Source organism: Labrus mixtus, chromosome 17, assembly GCF_963584025.1.
Source record: "Labrus mixtus chromosome 17, fLabMix1.1, whole genome shotgun sequence".
Taxonomy (NCBI): Eukaryota; Metazoa; Chordata; class Actinopteri; order Labriformes; family Labridae; genus Labrus; species Labrus mixtus.
The window spans coordinates 11,157,770-11,183,084 of NC_083628.1; the positions used below are offsets into that span (position 1 = coordinate 11,157,770).

Here is a 25,315-nt window from a genome sequence, read left to right on the forward strand (position 1 = left end):
GAACCAGTTTTATTTATTGGCCATGTGTTTGTGTTTCATGTACATACAGTACATACACAGAAATAGATGTACGCTTAAGAGATGACGACAGCAAGCTTGACAAATGTAACAAAAACATGTAGAGATAAATATGAAACAACAACAACAACAACAACAAAGAGAGGTGAGGTTGGATTCATGTGTTCGACGATCACTGACCGAAACCGACTATTTCAGTCTTACAAAACATTCCGAGAGTGCCGACACATGATGAATGTGACTACACATTTGTACCATTATGTCACTTTGTCATTGTTAACATTCTTGAGTCCTTAAATAGACACTTTGTGCTGCATGGTGCAGGTGTGTAAAATGATGTCAGACTGAGAGGTTACACTACAGTCTAATATCTCTTTCTCTTTAAAGCTATTTTTTAAAAGCAGTTTCTAAATAGAACACTTGTATAAGCACTTTTCACATTGCTATCCTGATAAAATCAAGTCTATCCTTAAGTCAAACTGGATTTGACTCCAGAACACGTAAAGTCTGAAAGAGATAACACCTACAGTTACACATTAACCAGAGTGTATAAAATCAAAGTGGTTATAAAATAACTGTGACATCATTCAAATGGCTAGAGATGTTTTAATGTAGATAGAAGTATGCAATTCACATCACTAAAGTGTCACAAACAATGCAGCCTTTCCGTACATTGTCTAGGCAGAAATCCAGTCTCAGTGATTGAAGCGAACATGTTTCAGTTATTTCCCTGTTACTAGGTGAAGAGAAAACAAGTTCTCATCAGGGAGGAAATGGACTTTGAGTTTTTCAAAGTACTCTCCCCATCCTGTCGCTCCAGTGTACTTTAAATCATGAATGCACTGTCCAGATGAGTCTTAATGAGTGAAGAGCTGTCGTGTGTTCGGTTACAAAGTGAGAAAGCAGGTTTCACTCTCTGAGTGTGGAAAACAACAGGAAAATATGTCAAAGCGGTGCGTGGTAGCACACGCTATAGCTAATGCTAATGCTGTAGTTTGATGAACAGAACAAAGTGGTTGCCCTTAATGAGTGAGTTCTACTTTATTAAGGGTATTTTTTTACTTACACAAAATCATTTACCTCAAAAAAAACATGCTTTTTGTAGTTTGAATCCACTCCTTTCTGAGTTGTAGTCCTGTGACTTTGACATCGTTGGCTACTTGCAGTTGTTGTTTGTGTGACGAGCAACAACGAGTGAATTTTATGGGTACTATTTGTTCTGCTGTTACGTGACTGAACGGTGCCGAGCAGCCAACAGTCAGCTCCACCAGCCGGCCGTGGGAAGTCTCCTTAGGAAAGTATGATAATTGATGTTTATTTATTGTCATTGAAATATGCAGCGCAGCGCAATGAAACTCCACTCCCCAGGGCTCGTGGCTGGCTGCACCTGGTTCCAAAACCTCAAAGCCAATCGACACTAACGCTGCAATTTAAACCATTTTCTAATGTTTTACTCTAGATTTGTGCTGGCCTGCACACCATTAGAATGTTTCCATGTCATTGTGAAAATAGGGGAGATTATAGAACGCATTTCTGGGAGATATAAAGGTCATTAACACCAGATAAACAGTAGATATTGCATGATAAAAAAATGTGACACATGAAGGTATCGTCTCGCTCCAGGAAAATTCTTCTTCTTCGGGGTTATGTAACCGCCTTTTTTTCTTCTTCTGCAGTCTCATGTTAAAGATACCTGTTTGACTGTCCCACTGAAGCTCTCCAGTTTATGATACTGATGTTTTTTTTTTTTTTTTTGTCTTTTGCACCCAGGCTTATTACAGCAGCTTTACACAACTAAGCTAAGCGGCTTTAGGTTAAATCTTCAGATATTCTCATACATGGTCAATGAACACCCAGCAGGTCTCATTGAACAGGGTGAAGCAGAGGACAATCCACTATCACCCACAGGCCCCCTCGGACTCCTGGCAGCCTTAGCCAGATGTGGTGTGGCGGTCGGAGAAAAAAAAAAAAAGAAAGAAAGGATGGGGGGGCTTGTTTTCACAACACTTGGAATCGGCATTTAAAAGACAATTTAAGTAGAACTGCAGTTTATTCTGTTGCGGTTTCTGTGTCCAGAGATCTAACCTTAAGAAGAACTGCTTCACTCCCCCGCTGGCTCTATTCCTCGCTCTAGAGGTTGGACTCCCAAAAGCAATGAAATACAAATCTGAATATCTTTTGTCCTGTCTCGTGGTTTACCTTTATTCTACAATTATCTCACCAAGATTGAGCACAAAGGACCAGAGAGTCTCCTGAGAGTGGCATGAAAAGATACATGGAAACAACTGGTATGAACACCCTCTGTCATTAAACATGTGACTGCTGATATGGACAAGTGCACAGAGTCCGTACTTGACACGTGTGCAAACACATCAGGCACGCGCTATGGCCATGTTAGGGACGTATCCGGGCAACTCACAGCAGCAACAGGCCCGTCCAGTTAAATGTTAATTAGCGTTCACTCTGGAAATAGCAGCCGTGTTTCTGTTATCGTTAGCTCTGTCACTGTTTTAAATCCATATCCTTATTCTGTTCTTACGCCGTGTTAAGAGACGTCTACATGAGCTCCACTTAAAAGCCCAATCCCCTCCTCTAAGATTCTCATTATTGTTGATGTATGAGGGAGCTGTAAAGAGTAGAGCAACATGGGAAACAGGAGAGGCTTTGAGCCAGACGCAAGCTGTGAGTTTAGCCACTGAGCGGACAGGCCGGCTGCACAGAAAAACTGAGCGAAAAGTTGTTTTCCACTCCCGCTTATTCCACATCCCTCTGTTGGACCTTTTTTTGTTGTTTTTATTTCCTATGTTTTTTCTCCTTCCTGTTTTTCTTCTTCTCCATGCTTTGCTAAATATTTTCACACAGTGGTTAAACTTAGACATATATTTGGTTTTCCAGGTCTCCCACTGAGCTTCAACATGTATCACTGAAGTTAAACACGAGAGGGCAGATCTGACTTGACTCGGTTGTGGAATAACAAAACTCGTGTAAATTCTACTCCTTGCAATCATCATGCTGTCATTTATTAACTGTCCCAAATCTGGCTCCAGACCAGCATTCAAATGTTGAAAGTCAAAATGATATCATAAAGCCGTGACAGATGCTTGGAGTCAGACGGTTACGACAGAAAATCATTCAAGATGTTTCTATGCAACGTTTTGCTGTGAAATGAACATTCCTCCAGCGTAATTTAAGGCTACTCTTACTTTGCAGCATAATGAAAAAAAGCACACATGCCTGTCTGTAAAGCTGGTGAGACTTGTGTGAGTGTGTGGTGAGAAAGCTGTGTCTTTCAGCCCCTCCATCATGCAGTCAAAAGCCATACGCCACACTGTTTCTCTTGGCTCTTAAAGAGACAGGGGTAGGATGGAAATGCATCAGTGCACTTTTCCCTCCGGCTTTTTTGCTCTGGTTAACCTCCTCTTACTCTTATTTGTGTGTGTGTGACAGAATGGGTGCATGTACAAGTCTGTGTTGATGAAAACCACGCTTCATTTTTTCCCCTCTTACAAATATACTTTTCCTATCAGGATATTTTATTGCATTATATCTGGCACATACCTTCTTATCTTTGTTACAAAGTTTACAGTCTAAACACGCACTTCATAAATAGATGTTGCAGATATCAGCGTAATGTAATAAACCAAGGCATCCCGATTGGATTAGGGGGAACCAGATGAAGTGTGTTCTGGGTTGAGAAAAGCAACGACTGTATCTTCAACAGGAGCAGGATTTATCTTTGCTACTGAACCTGTTCACAATACAAACACTTTGACTTTCCAGAGTGCCGTTAAACCGCGGAGAAATCAATGTAAGACTGTGGAAATTATTTAGCGATTAATATTTGCTCAATGACACTTCACTACTACGACACTAGGACGTCTAAAAAGATCACTAATAGTATATAGATAACACAGTTCTATTCTGCATAAGCTTCAGTTTGGGCATTCATATATTGTTTTGCTTTTCTCAATGAGCACTTAGTCTTTTTAATATGGAGGACAAAAAATGAGTTGATACATGAAATACAAATGATGACAGATTCCCCAAATGTTTATATTGTTGTGCTACTAAAGAATAATAGACTAAATATATATAACTTTAGTTTTCCTCTTTAACCCTCTTCTTCAACATAAACATAACTTTTTTAACTGTCTCCCAACATGCATACGTGTATTTATCTCACTATGCATCCCCCTTTGAATTTGAGCATTAAGTATGACGCATGTTGATAAAAATAGTAAGACGGGGACACTGAAAAGGAAAAGGTTTTCAGAAATGGTCCATTTGCTACAAACACAGACACAATATGCTCTCAGTAACTGCACAGCCATTTCTCTGTCAAATGTTCTGAACCATCCACTAAATGAAGAAAGAAAATGTTTGGATTCACAAGTTTGTTTCAAGGTTCTAAAGTCAAACACTGTTGCCTATCACCATTTAGATGCAACAGACCAGTTGGTATAATGAGAATGTCCAGTTAAGTTGAGATTTACCTTGTACATTCACACATGGACACCCATAAAGTAAATGTTTCGTCGATGGGCCCACACACACACACACACACACACACACACACACACACACACACACACACACAGTGTTTGTCTCTTTGTCACAACAGATTAAAAGTAGGTCCAGCTCGGCAGGGAGCGGGACAGCGCAGAGGGGCTGAGCTGAGCAGATGTCAGCAGGACCACCCCAGCAAGTGTTTGTTCACTTTGCTCTGGGAAAAGACAGATAGAGCGTGGATCCACCCAGCTCTGTCCACTGATGGCAGACACACACTGACTCATTGTAGACCATTTGTAAGGGAATGTGCTGTTTGATCTTTGGACCTTTCACTGTTTTCCCTGGCACAGTGCGCTGCTGCTCCATAAGCATGTCCAATAATACAAGCACATTGGAAAATAAGCATAGTCTATATGAGCTGCTAAGTGGAAACTGTAAATGGAAGTATGGGCACAGATTACATCAACATCTGGTGGAAGGGTGGGGCTTTTTATTAAACGGGTGCCAGGCCCAGTCAGAGAGGAAATACATGACGGTTTGTTGATTGTTTCCCTAATATGGCAGAGAAAAGAGGGACACCAGCAGGACATGCCAGGGCTCCTGGTCCAGAACCAGTCATGCTGACTCACTGTCTGGTTTTTTCTTGTGTTTGTTGTTTTATTTAACGAGTAATTAGGGAAGCATTGTCTGCATGTCTGGACAAAATATAGGACACACATTGTCAACAAAGGCATCTGTCTAGATCTTACTAATTCATTATCAATGGGATAGTTTTAAGACGTCTAAATTACCAAAGACCTTGTCTTACATCAAGGTATATTTTTGTTGTTGTGAGGATCCTTGCTGGTTTCTGTCCATTTGAAGAGAACAGACAGACAGACCAGCCCCCCCGTCCCATAGGTGATCAAACTGAGGCAGCTGCTTCAATCATAAGTGTAAATCAGAAATACAACAAACCTCAACACCAGTGTGCAAGTGGACGCACACCATGAAGTAGAGTGAGTTCACACATAGTGGTGGTTTTGCATGTTTGAGCACCTTAGCCACAAATTGCATATAATTATTGTTAACCATTTTCCACAGAATACAGCTTTGAACATTTCCTGCTTTCCAGGTTGCCATTTGTTCCCAAGTATTTCAGTTTGCAATGCAAGCCAAGGTCCAAAGCTTGAACCTTACTATTGATTTGTTACTTTATTTTAAATATTTATAAGCCAATAAGGCTTTTTTTATTTTGAAAATTCCCCCATGTGGATGTTTTATAAATGCTCTGACATCTGAGATACTGACATAAATTTTTTTAAATCATCTGTGAATAAAACATATTTCTTAAACAAAATGATAGAGTTAAATGCTTGTCCCAGAGGACATATCTACACGAAACACAGTTTCATCATCTCTAACATGTTGCCCTATCAGACCACTTAGAATAATTAAAGTCTTTCTGCGTAAATCCAAAAGCTTTATTCTCAGAACAGTCGTATTCTTTCATGTGTAGGAACTCAGACCTTCCTCACGCTGTCACGTAACATTCTTGCATTCTTCTTCCTGCTATAAAATGTGTTTTTACACATTTTATAGCATTTTAAAAAAATGTTGTGTGTGCAGTTTATTCATGATTTCCTTTCTTTCTTCACAGACCCTCCAGTGCCCCTAAAAATGGAGTCCCTCGGGTAAGAAGCAAAATATTCACATAACATATTATATATATCTATTTAAGTTCACCTGAATTTCATTTGCATAAGATTATTACACCATTTTATAGAAAATAGCATGTTCTTTTGCCCTTCTGAGACAATGTCAGAACCCAGATTGGTTTGGCATGCACACTGTATGAGAATACACATTTTAAAGCACTCTTAGCATGAATTGCATTCATCTTGAAGACAAAGTTTGATTCTGATTGTTGTGCAGTGCTTTTTTTGGAAATGCTTGTTCTTATGCATGAGTTGATTGTGGATTTGTTGTGTGTGCATGCTCTGGGTCTCCACTTTCTATCCAGGACGAACCTCAAGAAATCATAAAGCCTGTCCCGATCACTCACCTCGCACCGAGCACCACATACACCAGGCCATCCAGTTCGCCCAGTCCTGCTTACAACAAGACTGCCAGGCCTTTTGGTGCTGGCAGTAGGGCAGTCACTGCTTCTCCCATCCCAGACGCTCCCAAAGTAGCCACCATCCCCTCTGCATCATCCGCTTTTACACCAGCTGCCCCTTCTCAACCACAGCCTCCATTCCCGCTGAAGTCGAGCCCGGCACCCCCGGACTCAACTCCAGCCAGCTTAGTCCCAAAGCCCAGCTCTGGCCGCTCCCCATTCACCTCACCATACTCCTCTTCCTCCTCATCTAACTCCTCCTCTCCAGCCAGAGTGACAGCCCCCCCTTCCCATCCTAATGTCCCACAGCCCTCCGTCTATAACACCCCAATCAACCTGTACTCCAGCAACAATGCTTGTGAGGTGGCTATTGGGCAGAGACGGGGTCTTTTGGAGAGCCAGGGGCTGTCGGAAAACTTCAATGGGTAGGTACCTTTCATCAAACCCACTTACTAGATGTTTTCTCTTACGTGGTCCATAGTTTATCCAGAAAAAAACACAGTGTATGGATCTCAGTGTACCACTCATCACCGTTCATGTTGGTGTAAGTGCAAATTATTAAGCAGTGTCCCCCTCGAGGTTGGCCTGTGGCTTTAAAACGAAGGTAAGTACCGCCGTGCCAACCTGCAGTTCAACAGCATGACCTGCCGCGTGATATTGATTTTACAGGCGGATTATTGTAGGAAAGATGAATAAGCAACGACCACAACTTGACTGGCACTAGACTGTCGCCGAGTCATATTTTTAAAACCAATGTCTGCCCATTTGTCACATTTGAGCCATCTAAACGTTTCAGATTTGGACTGTATAAAACCTGGACGCAGTTTCAGTGACATCACCCATTGGTTTCTGAAGTGGTGTCATGAAGCTTAACAATGGTGGAAATGTTGACTCCAGCTAACTTCCGGTAAATAAATAAGCTATAAAGACCTGAACCATTTTTGAACCAGACTGTAAACATGATTATTACTGCTGTAAAAATGGGCCTCTTAATAAGGGCTCTAATGGGCTAATGGGCCTTAGCTTTTGGAGGAAGCCTCATGTGGACACTAGAGGAACTGCAGTTTTTTTCACTGCTGCATTGCCTTGTGTTTTACACTGGAGATTGCGGCTTGGTTTGAACAAAACAGTTCTTTGTATTATTTACATTGATCTGTTACCACGTGTCATACAACCCGTAAAAAGGTGTCTGTTGTGTCTCACAGCTGTTTTGTTTGCCCGTGCGATTCTGAGAGACCAGAGAATTATGATACACATTCCACACTGTTTCAGCACTTTTGGAGTGCTTCTTGTCAAATCATATTAGTCAGAGAAAACTTTTGTATACCGTATCATATGTGCATGCTCTGCTTCAGGCAGAGAGGAAGCTGTGGTTCACACATCAATGAACTTGTTAGCTTTCCAACCATACATTTAATTTAATAAAGAAAATAGAATATCCCACTCTGCCCCTCTTAATGCCTCATTTCAGCCCATCATGCATGTTTTCACACAGCTGCACACAAGGAAAATCCCAGGCATGCTGCACATCTTGTTCAAATCTTCCACAGGGCAAGTAGAAAGGGAACAGAGTCTAGACAACATGCTAACTGATGCTACTGCCTGCCTATCTATAATCGCCAGTGGGCTTTGCTGCACTGCCAAACACACAGTCTGTCCAACAGGCACTGCTGCTGTAAAAACCTGTTTCTAATTAGCCAGAATCCTGGCAGATCTGGTCTTTCAGGGACCGGGGACAGAGCTACGTTTGGCCAGACTGAGCTTCTTCAGCAGGGATTTGGCTCACTGATTGGGTTGCAGGGCTTTGAGACATGTTTAAGTGATTTGACTTTCATTCTTGTCTCTTGTTCACCTGACAAAAATAGGTCACTGATCCGTTTTAATGACTTTTAATGATTTGTGTGTTTAAATGTGCTTTCCTTGCAAACTTTCTGTCGCCCTATATCTTGGACTGCCAGCTCAGAGGTAGAGTGTATTTGTTGCAGCATGTTTTTTTTTTTTTTTGTTCCTGACCTGCATGTCTTTCTTTGAGTGTTCTGTCTGTGGTTTCCTTCCTATGCACATTTTCTCAGAAGGGCCTTTCATTTAGATGCCATTTGTTGGGACTACTTTCTGTATCTCAAAAAAGTGGTCTATTCATGCTCTTTCTTGGCTTCAACCCTTTTCCTTCTACCCCCTTTCTTTTGCCAACAGGAGGAAGGAGAGACAGACACCAAGTTAGTGCTGAGAATGATAATATATGATCTGCAGTAGCTTTCTAACTATGCAGGATGTGATTACAGCCCTCACATCTCTCTGGTTTATGATTACCAAAGGCATGCGTGCACCTCTTTGAGCTAACCACTCACAGACCTCACAATCGTGCTCATCCGCTCACTGTACATGCTCATTTCAAGAGCCATGCAAACACCCGTAAATAATCCCATCTCTGAGACACCGCAGGACACCCACTGGGGGTCAGATCACACAGCTCATTCATTTTTCCGCTACAGTGTTCGGCTCTGTGCTAGCCCGTACTGTATTTACATGTGATGCAGCCGAGCCTGTCAGCGCAGACGGCTGCTAATGTCACGCAGCTCTGCATCTGTGCAGCTCTGCATCTGTGCAGCTCTGCATCTGTGCAGCTCCACCTGCTGCTGCTGCTGCCGGTATATTTACTCAAAGCAAGAAAATCCACCACTGAGTTTATTCCGCTTTGGCTAATAGCCTGACTTGTGCTGCCTTTCATCATCCTTCACATCCACTCACCTGACACACACACACACACACACACACACACACACACACACACACACACACACACACACACACACACACACAGAGGACAGAAATTGCGCACACTTGGGATTTTTGACATCAAGACTGACTCATGGTTTTAAACAGCCCTTGAACTAAACAGTGCATGTAAACACTTCACATAAATATTATTGCATTCTAAAGTGCCTTCAAATCGTTTTTGGAATAAAAAAAACAGATCATTTAACTTCAACACATTACTACCACCTTGTGGTGACATGTGGTAACTGTCACATGCGTCTGTAACCTCACTAAGGAGTCCGTGATTAATTTCACTCCTTTGGGAAATAAAAATCTAATTGCTTTAACCTTTGAAAAAATATATTTCATAAGCCCATTTTTAAGGGAATTACATTTAGACTGATTGCTTTGCTGACATCTTCTGTGGTTTTCCCTTTGAATAGTGAGCCTCAGAGAAGTCCTAAGTAAGTATAGGTCAGACCAGTATTGTAACTTTCCCATATAAACAGCACAGTATCTTGCTGTATACACTGCACTATATATAACTTTAGTATTTATGACTCTTGTTTTGCCTTTGTGTGTTTTTCTTCATCTTCTCAATGCTCGCCTGCAGAACCCCACCTCCAACTAGACCTAGGAGGTAACTGTGATATATGTAATTAGTAAGGTCATACTAAGCCACACCCATTTTTTCCAATGTAGATCACTAATTGCATAGCACTATATTTGTGCTGCGTGTGCTGGTTGTTTCTATAAATGTCACTTTGCGTGTGGCTAAAACTGGAGCATTTATGTCTTGTGATTTAGGTTGGGTTCAACTAATATCTAAATATGTGATAACCTCATGTTGTTTGTGTCAGTGGGGATCTTTGAAATACTTCCTTTAAACACAGATGCTTCCATGTCATTAACCTTATATGTATTTGGCTGATCTGTCTGTAGGAAACCATTTGAGGACCCTGAGAATCACACGTCCCCACTCAGTGATTCCAGCAAGAAGCGTCTGATTGAGGACACGGAGGACTGGCACCCGAGAACCGGCACCTCCCAGTCCCGCTCCTTCCGTATTCTGGCCCAGCTCACCGGCACTGAAAATGGTGTGTACCAACCTCTGTTTACTTGTTTTTAAAGACTACCACTCTGCTTACAGACATTTATTTTTTTAGTGTTGAAACTGGCTGAAATGTGTTTATCTTTAGTAATTATTTGATTGTAATTAAGCATTGCTGGTATTACTGTCATGTCATTTAAGATCTTCATGTTGGCTGCACATGGGATATTCTGTTATGTTCCTATTCCAAGGGATCAAAGTGAAGGGTTTTCATTTGTGAGATATAATCTTAATACTGATATAAAATTAACACTGATACCTCATCATGAACAGCATGAGCAAACAAGGCCATCAGTGAGAACATTGATTTGTATACAGTTGTTGTCAACCCTGTAGGTGTCTGACAGGGCGATTAACAACATACTGCCGAAACAGACATCAACATATTTACATACGGAAGATTCATTGTGAGTTCAATATTTAGAATAAACGAGGACGAGTTTATAAGAAAACACTAATCACACATGTACAGGATAAGATCAGTACATAGATAGAAAGTCTCACTTTGTCTACAAGAGGCGCCAAATCAAAAAAACCTGAGAGTTCCTCAGGAGCTTTTGAAAGAGTTTATCTATGTTCCTCCTTCTATTTCTGATTTTTTTTTTTTAAAAGATAACTGACAAGACTCCCTGTCGTCAGAGTATTATACAAATCTTTCATCACTGTTTGATTTAATATATCTCTGATATTACTTTTTTGACCAAAAGTGACATTGATGGTTATACGAGTAGACTGTGGCTTTGGGCTTCCTTCCATGTGTGTGTGAGCATCTCATTAACTGATATAAAATGACATTTACAGAGTTCCATTTATTAAAATGAAGTAAGATGAGATACTGCCTTCTTTCTTTCTTTCTCTTCGTTGAATATTGTTAGAGACTGGTGAGGAAAGTATTTGATGATCCTCAAACATTTGATGTGAATCCAGTCTGTCGTTGTGTTTCTGCAGCTGTGAACAATTTTGAGGGAGGGGTGGGGGGGTGGGGGGGTGGGGGGGGGGGGATAAGTCCAGGAAGTCCCATCTTGGTCTTGCTTGAAGGGATGGCAGCCGCACATTCATGCAGTGCTTGCTATGACAGGATTAACCAAATGTGGCGCAATAAAGAGAAGCATTGTTTTTTAATGTCATATTTTTTAATGTCTTTCTTTTTTTCCCTTCATTGTTGCAGAACAAGTTCCAGAAAACAGTGGGAAGAAGTAAGTGGTTGGTGGTTTTTTGATATGATCAATTCTGGTGTGTGTTTGTGAGTTTTCATCCTCTCTCTCTCTCTCTTTCTCTGGGTTTCATTCGTCTGTGATACTTGAAAAAAAAACCCTGGTAAAACATACATGTTGTTACTGTTGCTGTAACTTCTTAATCAAACTCAGAATTTGCCTCAGAGTTGTCATGAAGGCGTGTCAGGGAGCCTCTAATTCAATAAACCACGATTTCCTGATCTTGTGCTCCCACAGTATCATGCTTGATTAAAGGCTTAATATGAAAAACCACACGGAGAGTGCTTGAAAACTGAGATGGTTGAGAGGAAACCACTTCAGACTTAACATAGGCTGTGATTTCTACAACTACACTCAGTCTTAAGTCGATTTAATCTGCAGTAAACACAGTTTTACCCTGCTCCGAACCACAGCCCAGACCAATCAGCGTGTCACTCACTGGAAACTCTGGGTAATTAAGTGGTATTGTGGGTAATAGCAGTTCTGCCAGGAGGGGATTCCTACTCTTCTTGTGTTAGTGAGAGTTTGTGTCTGTGTATTCTTCCTATAAGAGAGTAGATATGAAACATCTGTCTTGGGTTACAATTTAATACACATCTGCAATAAGAAGTATCTCATTTTCTTTTCGTCTCTACTAGTGCTATTTCTTCTGTTCAGACTTTTCTGTAACCTTCCAACTCTCTCCTTTTTCTCCCCTTTTCTCTGTGTTCTCCTTTCATCCTGTCTTTTGGGGGGATAATCAGAGCGAACAAACTGGACCCAGAAGTCATAGGACAGCAGTACAACAAGCTGAGAGATCGGCATCACGGTGTTTCAGCACGGCTGCTAAATGTGTAGTTGGCAAGGTTTTATTTGTCCTGTTTAATGTTTAATTTATTTTATTTTCGACCAATATTTTACTTCAATGAATCATTTGGAACGCTATAAAATAAAAAGTCAACATACTGATTTCAAACTTTAAACAACAAAAGCTAAACAAGAGGATGGTTTTTGCAGATATCCAGGCAGTCAACCTGTTGTGAACATGAATATTATCTGGATTTAAGTTGTTCTATTTTAAAATGTAAAAGCATGCATGTAATTAAGAGGGATTTGTGCTTTGATATGTACGCTCCTGTAGTTCAGTGTTTACACCTCAGCCTTCTTTTCCTCTGTATACTTTCCCTGATCTTAAACATCTGTGTTTCGTTTTTCCTCTTTTTTCTCACTAACCAAAGCGGTTTAATTTGTCCGCTTCTGATTGTTTCACTTCAATAAACTTTTCTTGATTTCCTGTCTATGCTCCTTCCTTTCTCCTCTGCTTCGCTTTTTTCTTCTGGCATAAAAAAAGAAAAATTGTCCATAGAAAAATGTGTAGAAAGTGAAGGTCTATGACAGGGGTCCCCAAACTTTTTAGCTTGTGATCCCCATAATAAGGGTGCCATAGACTCGGGACCCCCCCACTGTCCCAGAAGGTGATAAAGGCATATGACATAGCGCAGAGCCACGCCCACGGCAATAGGTCTATCTGAATCACAGGTGTTTCTATCTTTTTCTTTAAACAGCAGCAGACACCTTTATTGTTGCTGTGTTGTGCAAACTTACTTTTAAGTGTTTTTTTTTACATATTTATTTTATTTTAATTACACTTTACGACATGGTTTATTTAAAATCGAACTTATGTTGTATATATGTTTACAATAATGGGTAAATATACAAATTTCGTATGATTTTCAACTTTTAGTATTGTTTTGGAAGGCATCTCTTGAGCCCCCACTTGGTGGCCCGCCACCCCCACTTTGGGAACTACTGTTCTATGATACAGTTTATCCGCCCAGTAAATTATTTCTCCAGGAAGAAAGGTTGAGTTTTTAAAAGATGCCTGAAGTTGACTTATTTGATCATTGAGCCCAAACGTGTTTATTGTAGGTCTCTAATCACAAACATAACTCATTGGTATAGTTTGCCTCTTGTTCTTTTCTCACATCATCATCATCAATGTTTGTTGGGGAAGATTTATGCTTCTCATTTTCTACAAACTTTTTTTGTGGCTCTGCTACACAATTAAAAGAAAAAAAGAAGCTCTTGAAGGAGAATAAAAGCAGAAGCCGATGCTAAAAAACACCAGCAGTCCTCTGTTACAATAAATGTAGAGTGCGCTTCATGTACAGTAGATACTATGGAATCACTGCCTGGATTGTTACCTTATGTCAGTAATTGAAAACCTTCTGGACAGTGGGCAGCAGCGCATTTCCTTTATGGAGAGAGAGAGAGTGCCCCATAATTGTCTTGATTATTTGCACGTGTCACTGAGATTTCCACCAACAGAATCCAAACGTAAACCTGCAAAGCAAGAACCTCATTAAGCGTTGGTCTGCAAATCGAGGTTCAATTTGATTGTTTGCAAAGTCCCATTCTTGACATCTGCCACACTTTGTACTTTGTAAAAATTTGTTTTATAAATTGTGAGAAAAAGTCCAACAAAAAAAGGTCAAAAGAAAAAGAGAGGTGGTAAGAGCTGTGACTGTAAGGAGTGCAAACAGAAGTTTGTCTTCGTTGTTATCTTAATGAAATGTGTATATGTGTTTCCTAGTGAGGCAGTTGACATCACTGCTCCAGCTGTGCACACCTCGCCTGCAGCAAAAACATTTTCCAAATCTGCCGCAGCACCCAAAAACGGCAGCTTCATCCCTGCATCCTCGTACAAAAGCCCGGCGGCCCAGAACAAGCCTTCCTACCAGCCCGGGGGTCCAACAGGTACACTAACACACTCACAAACTTTTCCTTACTTCAGTTATTTCACTGCCCCTTAAAGGTTTTAGGGCTCACCTTCTGGTATACACAATTTATTCAATGTAGTTGCTTATTTCAGCCCACAGAGGGCAGCCTTGCGCCTTTAAATCACGACTGCTCAGCTTTGACATTTATTGCAGCTTTAACGCCTGACACTAAGCCATTTAAGATTATGAGCGCCATAAAAACCAGAGGTATTCGGTTAATGAGCTCAGATTATTGGCTTTTCCCTGAGATCCCCTCAGTTAAATAGATTGTGAAAATGAGAATTATGCATTTAAATTTGTGTGAAAGCAGCTCTTTAAATACAGCCGTCCCTGCCACGAGACCTCGAGGTGGTCAGGGTAAATATTTGCTGAAAGGCATCAGTCAGGGGTCATTATTAGCAATACTTAGACACAAGTATGCACTCATACATGAACAGATGCACTATGTGCCCTGCAGATTTCCCAGAAGGCCCTTTAAGAACGGCCTGCTGAAAGGTACCACAGGGCGAGAGCGGGGGAGACCACAGTTAGCTCACTGTGAGCTCTGTTATTTATCAGATTAACACATACTTCAGTCTGAGCAAACAAGCACGAATCTCATAGTGGCTATGTGTGGAATGTGCAGCGTGATCTTTAAAATTATTGAAATGAACTAATCACTTATGCCTTTTAAAAGCAAGTCCTCCTAAAGCAAGAAATTAAGAAATCCAGACTTTGCAAGTTGCTGGAAGAACGATTTTAAAGATGTTACAATTTTAAAATTGGGGGCTGTAATCGAGGTTTTCATTCTGACTCCGTTGCATCGCTTTCCAGCCCTGTGTGTCTGTATTCAGAGCGACAGAACAGAGGTTTTCAGTCCAGCTGTGATTCAGTTTGGACGTCTTCTCAAGCTGACTTTTTTTTTTTCTTCTTATCTTCCTCATACAGGGAGACGGCAGTGACAAATGTTTGTGTCACTCTCTCCCCTATTTAATGTGGCTCAGCCCTCCGTCTTTGCTCTCGCCAAAAGATTCATTTTTAAAGTGACAGCTTGTTGAAATCCAGCTCACTGCGCACAGCTTTTACACAGATAAGCTCATAGAGTGCAAAATAGTTTGACTCCAGTGTAAGTCTCTGCAGCAATACAGCATTCATTACACTGCAGAAAAAACTACTTTTAGTAGACCTAAAAACAGAATAATGGTACTATTTTATCACAACAGGATATCTTCTTGATCTGTACGATTTATATTTTATATCTTATGTCTACACTCTCCTCTGATGAACCTAAATGTGTATCATATTTCACTGTGCCACTGAGAAGTGGTTAATGGTGTTTATAAAAAGAGCAGCCCTTCAAATCAATCATAAAAGTACCACCACACTTACTCTTTATAGTCTCCCTCTTAAGTCTTTAACCCCCTCTCAGTCTTCTCACATCCCCGCTCCTGTTTATTCAGTCCGTTTGCTCCGTTTCAAGGAAATTTAGGGAGCACTTGTCCTTTGACCTCCAGAGTCTTTGATAACAGTTCTTTCTATCAATAGTGTCTCTGTCCCCGATGCCTTTACCCCCGAGCACTCCCTCTAAGGGCGGATAGCGCTGACCCACCGTCCTGGATGTGTCTTAATGCTGTGAAAAAGAATGAGACACTGTGCATCCTCTCTGTGTGTTTGGAGATGAGAGGAGGGGGGGTTATTTTTGCAGGTGTCTCCTCTGACTCTGGGAACGTGTTGTTCCCCCTCAGTGAGAAAAATTGATCCCTTGTCTGGGCTGGGTGGGGTGAGGTGAGGTGGGGTGGATTTGACCCTCTCAGCCGAGTAATGCTTCAGGCATGGAGGTTAGAGATCACTGGGTTGTTCCCATTAATTATCTGAGAACACACATCTAAACTGTGTGCATTTGTTCTTCAAGGTAATGCAAAGAAATGACAAAGTAGCGACCCAGTGTTTGGATTTTTAGTCTGCTCTATTCTTCATTATATTTAAAAAAAAAAAAAAAAAAGTACATCTTGTGTACAGCTTCATCTAATTCAGTCGCATGGGGCAAGCTTCCATCCCAATTATTTTCCTTCCTGCTTGTTCAGGTTTTCCTAAGGGTGGAGCAGTTCCTTCATTCGGCAAAGTTACTAACCTGACTCCTAAAGGTCCAGACCGTCCCACCCCACAGCCACACCCACAGGACCTCAACTCTCTGGTGCAGCGGGCGGAGCACATCCCAGCTGGCACCCGCACCCCGATGTGCAACAAGTGCAACAGTGTCATCAGGTAACAAACATCAGAAAAAACTATGTTTCCAAAAATAGAAGACTGGAAAATTCTATTGACACTACACAAAATGTGTAATTGGTGCACTAAATTCAAATGAATTTCCTCACACCCTCTGTCCCTTGTCTAATTTCACCAGGGGGCCTTTCCTCGTGGCCATGGGCATGTCGTGGCACCCTGAGGAGTTCAACTGTGATCACTGCCATTCCTCCCTGGTAGAACACGGCTTTGTGGAGGAGAAAGGCCAGGTGTACTGTGCAAACTGCTACGAGCAGTTCTTCGCTCCCACCTGTGGCTGCTGCAACCAGAAGATTCTGGGGGTGAGTTTGTGCAGGTGGAGGTAATTGTTTCTGTGTTTTCTTATGGTTAACTTGGACTTAATGCTACTGACATCACCCGCTGCCTCCGTCACTTAAAGAAATAAAGATCCAACTAGCTGCTTGACCCATGATGGCAGTGCAAAGTAGTCGTGTCAGTGATGCAGAGGGATCATTGGGAAATGCAGTTTAAAACACACTCAGAGACAAAGAAAGTTTTACTCATTTCCTAAGCTTATCACAAAATCCATCTGGAGTTCAACTACATCTACAGTGCATCTTTAATTGTCTTTAAATGATTTGATGGATAATTTGAAGACAATGTAAAAAAAAAAAATAACTTCAACACACTGTTCCTCATGTTTGTTTGTTTTTTCTCTGCAGGAGGTTATGAATGCTCTGAAACAGACCTGGCACGTGTCCTGTTTTGTCTGTGCCGCCTGCTACCAGCCAATCAAAGGCAACATGTTCCACATGGAGGACGGACAGCCGTACTGTGAACAAGGTACAGATGCAAGCTGATGACAAGCAGTCACGTGTTGTAGATAACTGAATGCGTGCAGAAAGAATGCATTTTGTGATTTTTCTGTTCACCTAGACTACTACAGGCTGTTCGGGACCAACTGCCACGGCTGTGACTTCCCCATCGAGGCGGGGGATAAGTTCCTGGAGGCTTTAGGATTCACCTGGCATGACACCTGCTTCGTGTGCGCGGTAGGTCCAGGAGACGGTGTAACTCACCGACACAACACACGCTGGATCTCTACACAAGAGGCTACAGTGGGAATAACAACAATGCTTTGAATGTCTTTGTCTCTCCCCACAGGTCTGCTCCACTAGTCTCGAAGGTCAGGCATTCTTCTCCAAGAAAGACAAGGCTCTGTGCAAGAAACATGCTCACACTGTCAACATCTGACCTGCTGCCATGAACAGCGATGGGGAAGGGTTTACAGCAGTGTATAGATCAGTAAGATAGTTTCTGAATTCAAACTTTGTATTCTGGTAACATTGGGTAAGAGGTTCCACTATAAGCTTTATCTTTGCTTTAACATTGTTGTCATACAGTATGCAGGAGTACGCTGCTAGATAAGTATCTGCGCCAGAGGTTTTGTTCCCCCAAATGAATAATTAGTGCTCAGCTTTTTACGAGGCCTGAGGTGACTTAAGCCCTTTTGCGTCACACAGTACAAGATAGTTCACTGCAACGACCTACTGAGGGCCTCAGGAGCCACAGACAGTATTAGGATAAAAACATTAATACGTGAAAGGTAAAGAAATTAGGATTATTTAACAATAAGGTAAATATTTATTTGAAGGCAAGGATTGCTCAGTAAGTATGCGCTGGGGCAAAAAAAAAGTCCTCTGGACTAAAGAAGAAAATGGGATATTTTAATCCTACTATTCTTTTTATTGTTTCCTGTGTGTACAGCAGTGTGTTACTGAGACACTGCACAGATCACGTTGTATTGTTATTGCATAACAATTCTATGCAAGAAAAAACAGGTGAATAAAAGATCAATGTTTGGTCATTTATTTGTATATTTTGTAATAACTTTAATTCAGGGGCAAAATGGTTTATAAGGAGACATGAATCCTCTTTATTCGACTACTTCCAGGCCTTTGAATTAATATAATTTGAATTCCATTTTGATAGATCTGTAGCCCTCCATTGTGCTAACTTGATTTTATATCCACCAGGGTGCATCTTGTTGTTTTTGACTTTGTTTTTGTTTGTATGTGTACTTCTTTTTATGTTTCATGAAATGTGTTCAATTAACAAAAATAATGTTAATATATATTTCAGTTTTCTGTTCTACATTATCTCTTTCATTAGAGAAATAACCCTCATGTATGTTTGTACTTCTGCAATCGATCCCTCATTGGTTACTGCATAAAAACAACACCACCAATCTCCTTACTCTCATTTCAATAAAAGGGTTCAACATTGGATGAAAGTTCCTGAGTGTGTTCTTTGGCTTTTTCAACACCATCTCAATTTATTATAAGTGGCTGAAACTTTGAAAAGTGACTCTTCCTCTTTTTCTAATGCCTTGTTTGTGTTTTGCAAATGTACTTTTTATGTGTTTGTCAATACATACAATGCATTGCAGCTAAGAGGTGATGCATGTAATGTGTGTTATAAATCTCTAGTTTTGACAGTAATTATTCAGAAGGCAGGCAGGCAGGCAGGCACCAGCATGAGCTGCCTCTCACACTGGAGTAAGAGGGAAAGAACACAACTCCACTGGGGCAGGAGGGAAGCAACACCCACACACGGCAGGCGGTCACGAGGTTTTTTATTTGACAACAATTCTGTAGGTATTACAATTGTTAAGGAGTTGCTAACAGCAGACAGATAATTAAATGTCCTTTTTTTTTTGCGTGTACGTTAGTAGAAAAGTGTACCTGGAGTTCCAGGTGAGCTGCCTCGTGCAGTTCTCCAAGACGTCATAGGGGGGAGCTGTGCGCGAGACGATTTCTCCCTTAAACAAGCCTCTAAATAACGCGTGCATGGGACACTCGGGAAAGTGTATCCACAAGATAGAGGGGACGCACGCCAATTTTAAAAGACCACCGGAGAGTTGAGCTCATCGCTAACTTGAATCTCGTGGAGCCGTTTGAAAGCGAAAAGGACACGGTGAGGATACTTTACCTTAAAACCCACAGTATAGGTGTGTGTGTGTGTGTGTGTGTGTGTGTGTGTGTCGGAACACCGTGTGAGCTGCTGCAGCATTGGTGTCGCTATGTTTTGAATGTGAAGCTCTCCTTTTGTAAAACCAGAGGCTTTCGTAGTTTTGTTTTCACTGCCGCCGTTCAGAGACAGTCGAACTAAAGTGCTTTATTTTCTCCCTGTGCTGAGTTTGATGCTGACAGCAGCTGCAGGCGACCAGCGGGATCTCCGGCAGTGTTGTTATTATTGGCGGAGTGTGTGATGATGAGAGTTATGAAGATGATGCTTATCGGTAATTGGTGCAGTGATCGCCGTTTAGTGCAATCTTAATATCTGATCTGACGGAGGACACCGCTTCTTAATTGCGTTAAAATAAGGGGCATTTAATATTTGCTCATCTAATCGACTCTTTGGGCGTTTCTTGCCTTATTATGGCTATGGGAAATTGATATGTTGGCTAAAAAAACCATTGTAATCTCAAAGGCCTATTAGATGATTTCGAGCAAATTTCTCATCATTTCTCTTCTATTATAGGCTAGATGTTCAAATTTCATTTTTTGTGTTGTTTCCTATTAATATTTAAAGCCATACTGTATATGGCCTAAATGCTGTCATTTTGATATTACAAAAAAAAGCCCTTAAAGGACATTTATAGACGAGATTTTGTGCAAGTTGCATCCTGTAGTCTCAGGGTCAATATTGAACTTTAAATCACTGTTTATTATAATTATTTGATTTGAGATGTGTAGGCTACTCTGTTGCCAATTTTGATTCAAAAGTTTCAAACAGTGCAGTGGGATGTGGGATTCTGTTACAATTTTGTACACCCACTGTGTTTGTTAATGTCTGGCATTGAGCTAAAGATTCCATCACCAGTGGGTGTATAGGCGTTGGGTCAAATGGCAATCTTTGACTGTTGATTGCTGACACAAAACCTCTCTATGCCCTGCAGCTGATCACTGAGCGATGTGAAGCAGAGCTGCTGTGTGTGACATCGCTCAGCTCCTGATGTTTACATCAGCATCAGGCCAGAGGAGCTGTGCACAGCAGGCTGCACTTTGTACTGTGTGTCTGTGGTCTTGTCTTGAAATGCACCAACAACCTCAAAGCTCTGTGCAGGACAGAACAGCTTATTGAGGCAGAGCTGAGTGACTGTTTTTGGGGTAATATTGAACACAGTGAGTGATCTAACCTCTACCCACCACCCAGTCTTTGCCCCGGCTCTGCCCCTGTCAGGAGGAACGCCCGTCATTAGGCTGACACGATGAGGATGGCGTGGCATGTTACGGTGCATGGCAAGGCACGTTTTGTGGTCTACCACAGACTCAGGCTTCAAGTGTTTCTGCTTGTTGATCTCCCTGGCACTGATGGCTGACACGAAGTGTGTAAGTGTGTGTTGCAGAAACCTACCGACGTTCATCTACATTTACGGGCCATTTGTGGTGCCATATAAAGACAGACGTGTTTTTTAAAAATACCTGTGAGATGATGGAGTCCTATTAAAGAGGTCTGTACGCACTACACAGTGTAACGTTGGCTAATAGTTCTGCAGATAAATGTGAACCTGAACAGCACTTAAAGTGTTTGTCTGTGAAAGATGATTTGTGTGTTCACTGGTGGACTGGTTAATGGACTGTGTGGCTGATTGAAAACACCACAAATGGAAAAGTGAAGGACGATGAGACATCAAACATAGCAAAAACGTTGGCTTGATTGAAATATGACTGAAAAAAACAGTATTTTTTAACCTTTTTTGTTCCCTTCCATTGAAATAAATATATTTTATAAGGATTGAATGCAGTTAATGAATTCATTTACGTGCAAAGTCAAAAGAGGTTAAAATGAAAACATCTTTCACAAGAGGAAACCCCTCTTAGAAGCCTCTGCCCATTTGAAGCAATTTACAAACACTTAGTCATTCCCCCACAAGCAGCTACTCTACGTAGACCCTAGCCTGGGTCTGGGTTTATCCACAGGGCTAAACTTAGCAAGCTGCGACCCCTCACCCCAGTTTCCTCCCTTATAATTACAGGAAATACGCCTGGCCAATCAGAGCAGAGATATTTGGTGCATATTAACGAGCTGAATAGGAGCAGTATTTGAGGACTGGACAGGTAATGACCAAGTATGTTGAGGTGGGGGGGGGGAGAGTTTTTTTTTTTTGTAGGGCTGCAGGAGATTTTTGTTTGAGAGCAGAAAGAAGTAACACTCAAGTTTTGACCGTATCACCTCACACATCCAGTCAGTGTATGGTGATACAGTCACCCGTCAGGTAATTTGAGCACAGCGACTGTCAGACAGTCAGGATAAATGGTAGAGCGAAAGTTTATGAGGAGACAAACTGTCACTGATTCTGTCTCTGGCGTGTTTCAATGACTTTTCCAGCTGCAAGGTTATTCAAAATTTTCAAGATTTCTTCAAGTTTCTTTTCTCTCACAGACACTGTACACCTTCAGACAACACACACACAGAAACACTTATAAAGGAGCGTATCATATCAAGGCTTCCCACAGGTATGGCTTTTCCATCATTCAGCCATTGACAGATTTTTGCTGTTGGTTTGCAGTTCTCCTGCAGAGCTACACACTGTACTGTATCTTCACATATATACACTGAAAATAGCTTGTAAGCAGGTAGGTAGTTTGGTAGCCAGTAGATAGTTAAGTAAGGTTACCTGGAAGGTAAGTAGGAAGAAAGGCAGGCAGGTAGTAGAGATGTACGATCCACTTTTTTAAGTTCAGTGGGAAGGTGAGTGGGTAGGCATTCAGGTAAATAGACAGGTCGGTAAGCAGGCAGGTAGTAAGGTTATTAGACAGGTAGTTAGTTGGCAGAGAGGTATGTAGGTTTGGTAGATAGATTGTTAATGTAAATGAGATTCTTAATCTCAATGAGGTTTTCCTGGTTAAATAAATTTAAAATTGGATGATTACTTTATGACTCCCAAACCCAAAACATATTGAAATCTAGCTCAAGTTTGAATTTCACTGTTGGGATAAACTGTCATTATGATGGCTGAGCGTATTTTGCTGTCCCCTCACTGGATCCCATTAACAAGAAAGTACAAGCACAATGCAGACAATCTTGTTCCACTTAGAAAAAAATCCTCTTCTTACCTGCTGCAAGCAGCTCTGCTCTTCGACTGAAAGGTCAGCGACCATGTGAGAGAAAGCTGACTTCCTGTTATTAGAGAGGGGGGGGGGGGGGGGGGAGAGAGAAACATGGCGAAAAAGTAAAGGATGAGGTGGATGATTGAAGATCGAAGAAGAGAAGAGGATAAGGGGTACTTTGCATGATTGGGTGAAGCTCAAAGTGGGGGAATTACCTGAGCTTGAAATTTAGTCTTGGACCTTTCTCTCTGAGATGTAGGACATATGAGCTCCTTTTAATAACGCTTCTTTTTTCTTTCAGTGAGAGACGATGGCTGGAGGTCTGGCTGGGTAAAGTGACAGGATGCTTTCTGATGCCCTATAAATAAATACTAGCTCAATGGTGAGTGAAGCTCTTATGTGTTCTATTTGTGTTTAGCCTCAAATTCGTCACAGTTCCTAAAAACTGTCAATAATGTTGGTCAAACTTGTAAAGCTTGCACATATTTATACGTTTTCAGTGTAAAATCCCAAACTCAAACATGAATTACGAGTAATTTCACTGTATGTTCCTAATCGATAATATCCTGAAGAAAGTGAAATCCAAAGCTAAAAGCTGTATTGATCTGGTATGATTTTCCTGTGGTAGAGATAGTATTTGACAGGGCTGATTTTATGTATGTGAGCTTTGGAATCGTAAAGCCGTCTCTGCAGCAATTTTCCCCCAAAGTGGCATCTAATTGACTTTCTGATGAGCATGTGGATGTCTATGTAAAATAACCCGCAGTGACTATAATAGAATCCTTTTTTTCCACTGAAGTATCAGGCTAGACAGAGTCTCCATCTGCTGACGGGATCGCAGGAAACAAATGAGATCAACATCTGATAGAGTGCAGTAAACTTTAGAAACTCTCAGAAGCTTTAATTTCACTTGACAGATTTACAATAGCAGTGCCGAGGCCTTTTCAGGCAGATTAGGGCAGATTTTATTTTAACCATGATTTATGTTCCCTTTTTTGACATTCTTACGAAGACTTTCCACATTCTTGTGTTGTCAAGTCAAATATAAAGTATGACATTACAGGATACAATGATTAGGATTTTAAGATTGTGAGAAAAATTCACATATTAATTAGAGCCCAACCGATTAGTCCGCCGGCCGATAATATCGGCCAATACTAGCATATTAAGTGACTATCTGTAATTTTATCGCAGATATGCACCGATATTACTCGATTTATTCACCAGTTAAAACAAATTTCATTTCAGTTTCAGTGTTTTACACAAGCAGTTCTCTTACACAAGCAGAGGGCGCTATATGGATTACAACAAGCATTATCACTGTCCACAGTGTCAAGCGGTGATGCACGTACATGCGTAGTAACTCTCCAGTTGAGGGACCGTCTTGTCTTCCTTTTGTCTTTTCTACAAGTGTTTGATAACTGCATGTGGAGGATAAATGCAATTAATCTGTAGATCTAAATATATATCTAAAGATCGAACATAAAGATATCGGCCGATTTATCGGTATGGGATTTTCTCTCTTCTTAACATTGATATCGGTATTGGCCCCAAAAATCCAATATCAGTCGGGCCCAAATATTAATAATTACAATTATACTTTATTTGTATATAATGCTACAACAGCAGGAAAGCATTATATTGTGTAATTGCTTTTAAGTTGAATTTCTATCTTCAAACTGCATAGCAAATCAGCTATGATAAAAAGTAATGTAAAAATATAAAGGCATGTTGAAATATGAGCATGTGATACTAGTGCATCGCTTCACAAAGAATCATTGTTAGGCTCTGCATGTTTGTAGATACACCATATATGTTCCTCCCTTTATTTAAACAGGCGTGCTGCGTCGTTTAATAAGCATTCCTTTTACATTAAGCAACGAACTTGCCACTACAGGACCAATCATAAAACAGCAGAATATGCTGATGCAGCTCGAACACAGAGGCTGGGTGTGCAGCCGAGAGCCGACCACATGCAGGGCGAAGAAACGCAGACAGAATAGAGCTACTGTACCTGCAGAGGACAATAAGAGCCTCAGTCTAAGTGTGAGGGACTTTACATGGAGTTTTTCTGTAACATGGACCTGCTGACAGGAGAAGGAAAAGAAGGCCGGAGCAAAATGTTGCTTGAAGTTGGAGAGTAACTCACACCCAAGAAGAATGTCAAGAATCCGTGTGTTAAAGTTCACACTGTATCGCCATCTGTGGCTAGATCCTGGCAAATAAAGGACAGCTGTGTGTGACTTTATGTGTGCGAGGTAGAAGATAGACAAAACAGAAGAATATAGTAATTTGTCAAGTATTATGTCTGAATTTGAAGGCCTCTGATTAATCTCTTGACCATTTTAGGCAGGATGTCAGCCCATAGTTACTCTCTAACTTTGTGGTTTATCGAGACAGGTCAGCAAGACCACCCAGAATTCCAGAATCATCACCTGTTCCTGCTGGAAGGGAAAATCCGAGATCCAACACTCTTCTTCCCCGTGTTAGTTCAGCATCGTACCCAGCTG

At 41.1% G+C, this 25,315-nt stretch overlaps 2 protein-coding genes across 6 annotated transcripts in view; both read left to right on the forward strand.

The window, feature by feature from the left end:
- Positions 1-18,279, forward strand: part of pdlim5b (PDZ and LIM domain 5b) — a 38,558-nt gene extending 20,279 nt beyond the window's left edge. For 2 of the 5 annotated variants that reach the window (XM_061062130.1, XM_061062129.1), the window contains exons 4-13: positions 6,167-6,200; positions 6,530-7,050; positions 10,325-10,479; positions 11,662-11,689; positions 14,280-14,443; positions 16,530-16,710; positions 16,850-17,030; positions 17,412-17,532; positions 17,626-17,741; positions 17,854-18,279. In XM_061062130.1, coding sequence (XP_060918113.1) covers positions 6,167-6,200; positions 6,530-7,050; positions 10,325-10,479; positions 11,662-11,689; positions 14,280-14,443; positions 16,530-16,710; positions 16,850-17,030; positions 17,412-17,532; positions 17,626-17,741; positions 17,854-17,943 — 1,591 coding nt within the window. In that variant the 3' untranslated portion in view covers positions 17,944-18,279. Of the gene's footprint in view, positions 1-6,166; positions 6,201-6,529; positions 7,051-8,818; positions 8,842-9,825; positions 9,847-9,995; positions 10,023-10,324; positions 10,480-11,661; positions 11,690-14,279; positions 14,444-16,529; positions 16,711-16,849; positions 17,031-17,411; positions 17,533-17,625; positions 17,742-17,853 lie in introns of all 5 variants that reach the window. The other 3 variants (XM_061062133.1, XM_061062131.1, XM_061062134.1) reach the window with 3 other exon arrangements.
- Positions 18,280-19,522: 1,243 nt separating this feature from the next.
- Positions 19,523-25,315, forward strand: part of bmpr1bb (bone morphogenetic protein receptor, type IBb) — a 54,559-nt gene continuing 48,766 nt past the window's right edge. Inside the window, exons 1-2 of the mRNA XM_061060998.1 lie at positions 19,523-19,665; positions 23,107-23,187. The gene's annotated coding sequence lies outside the window, so the exon portion shown is untranslated. The remainder of the gene's footprint in view (positions 19,666-23,106; positions 23,188-25,315) is intronic.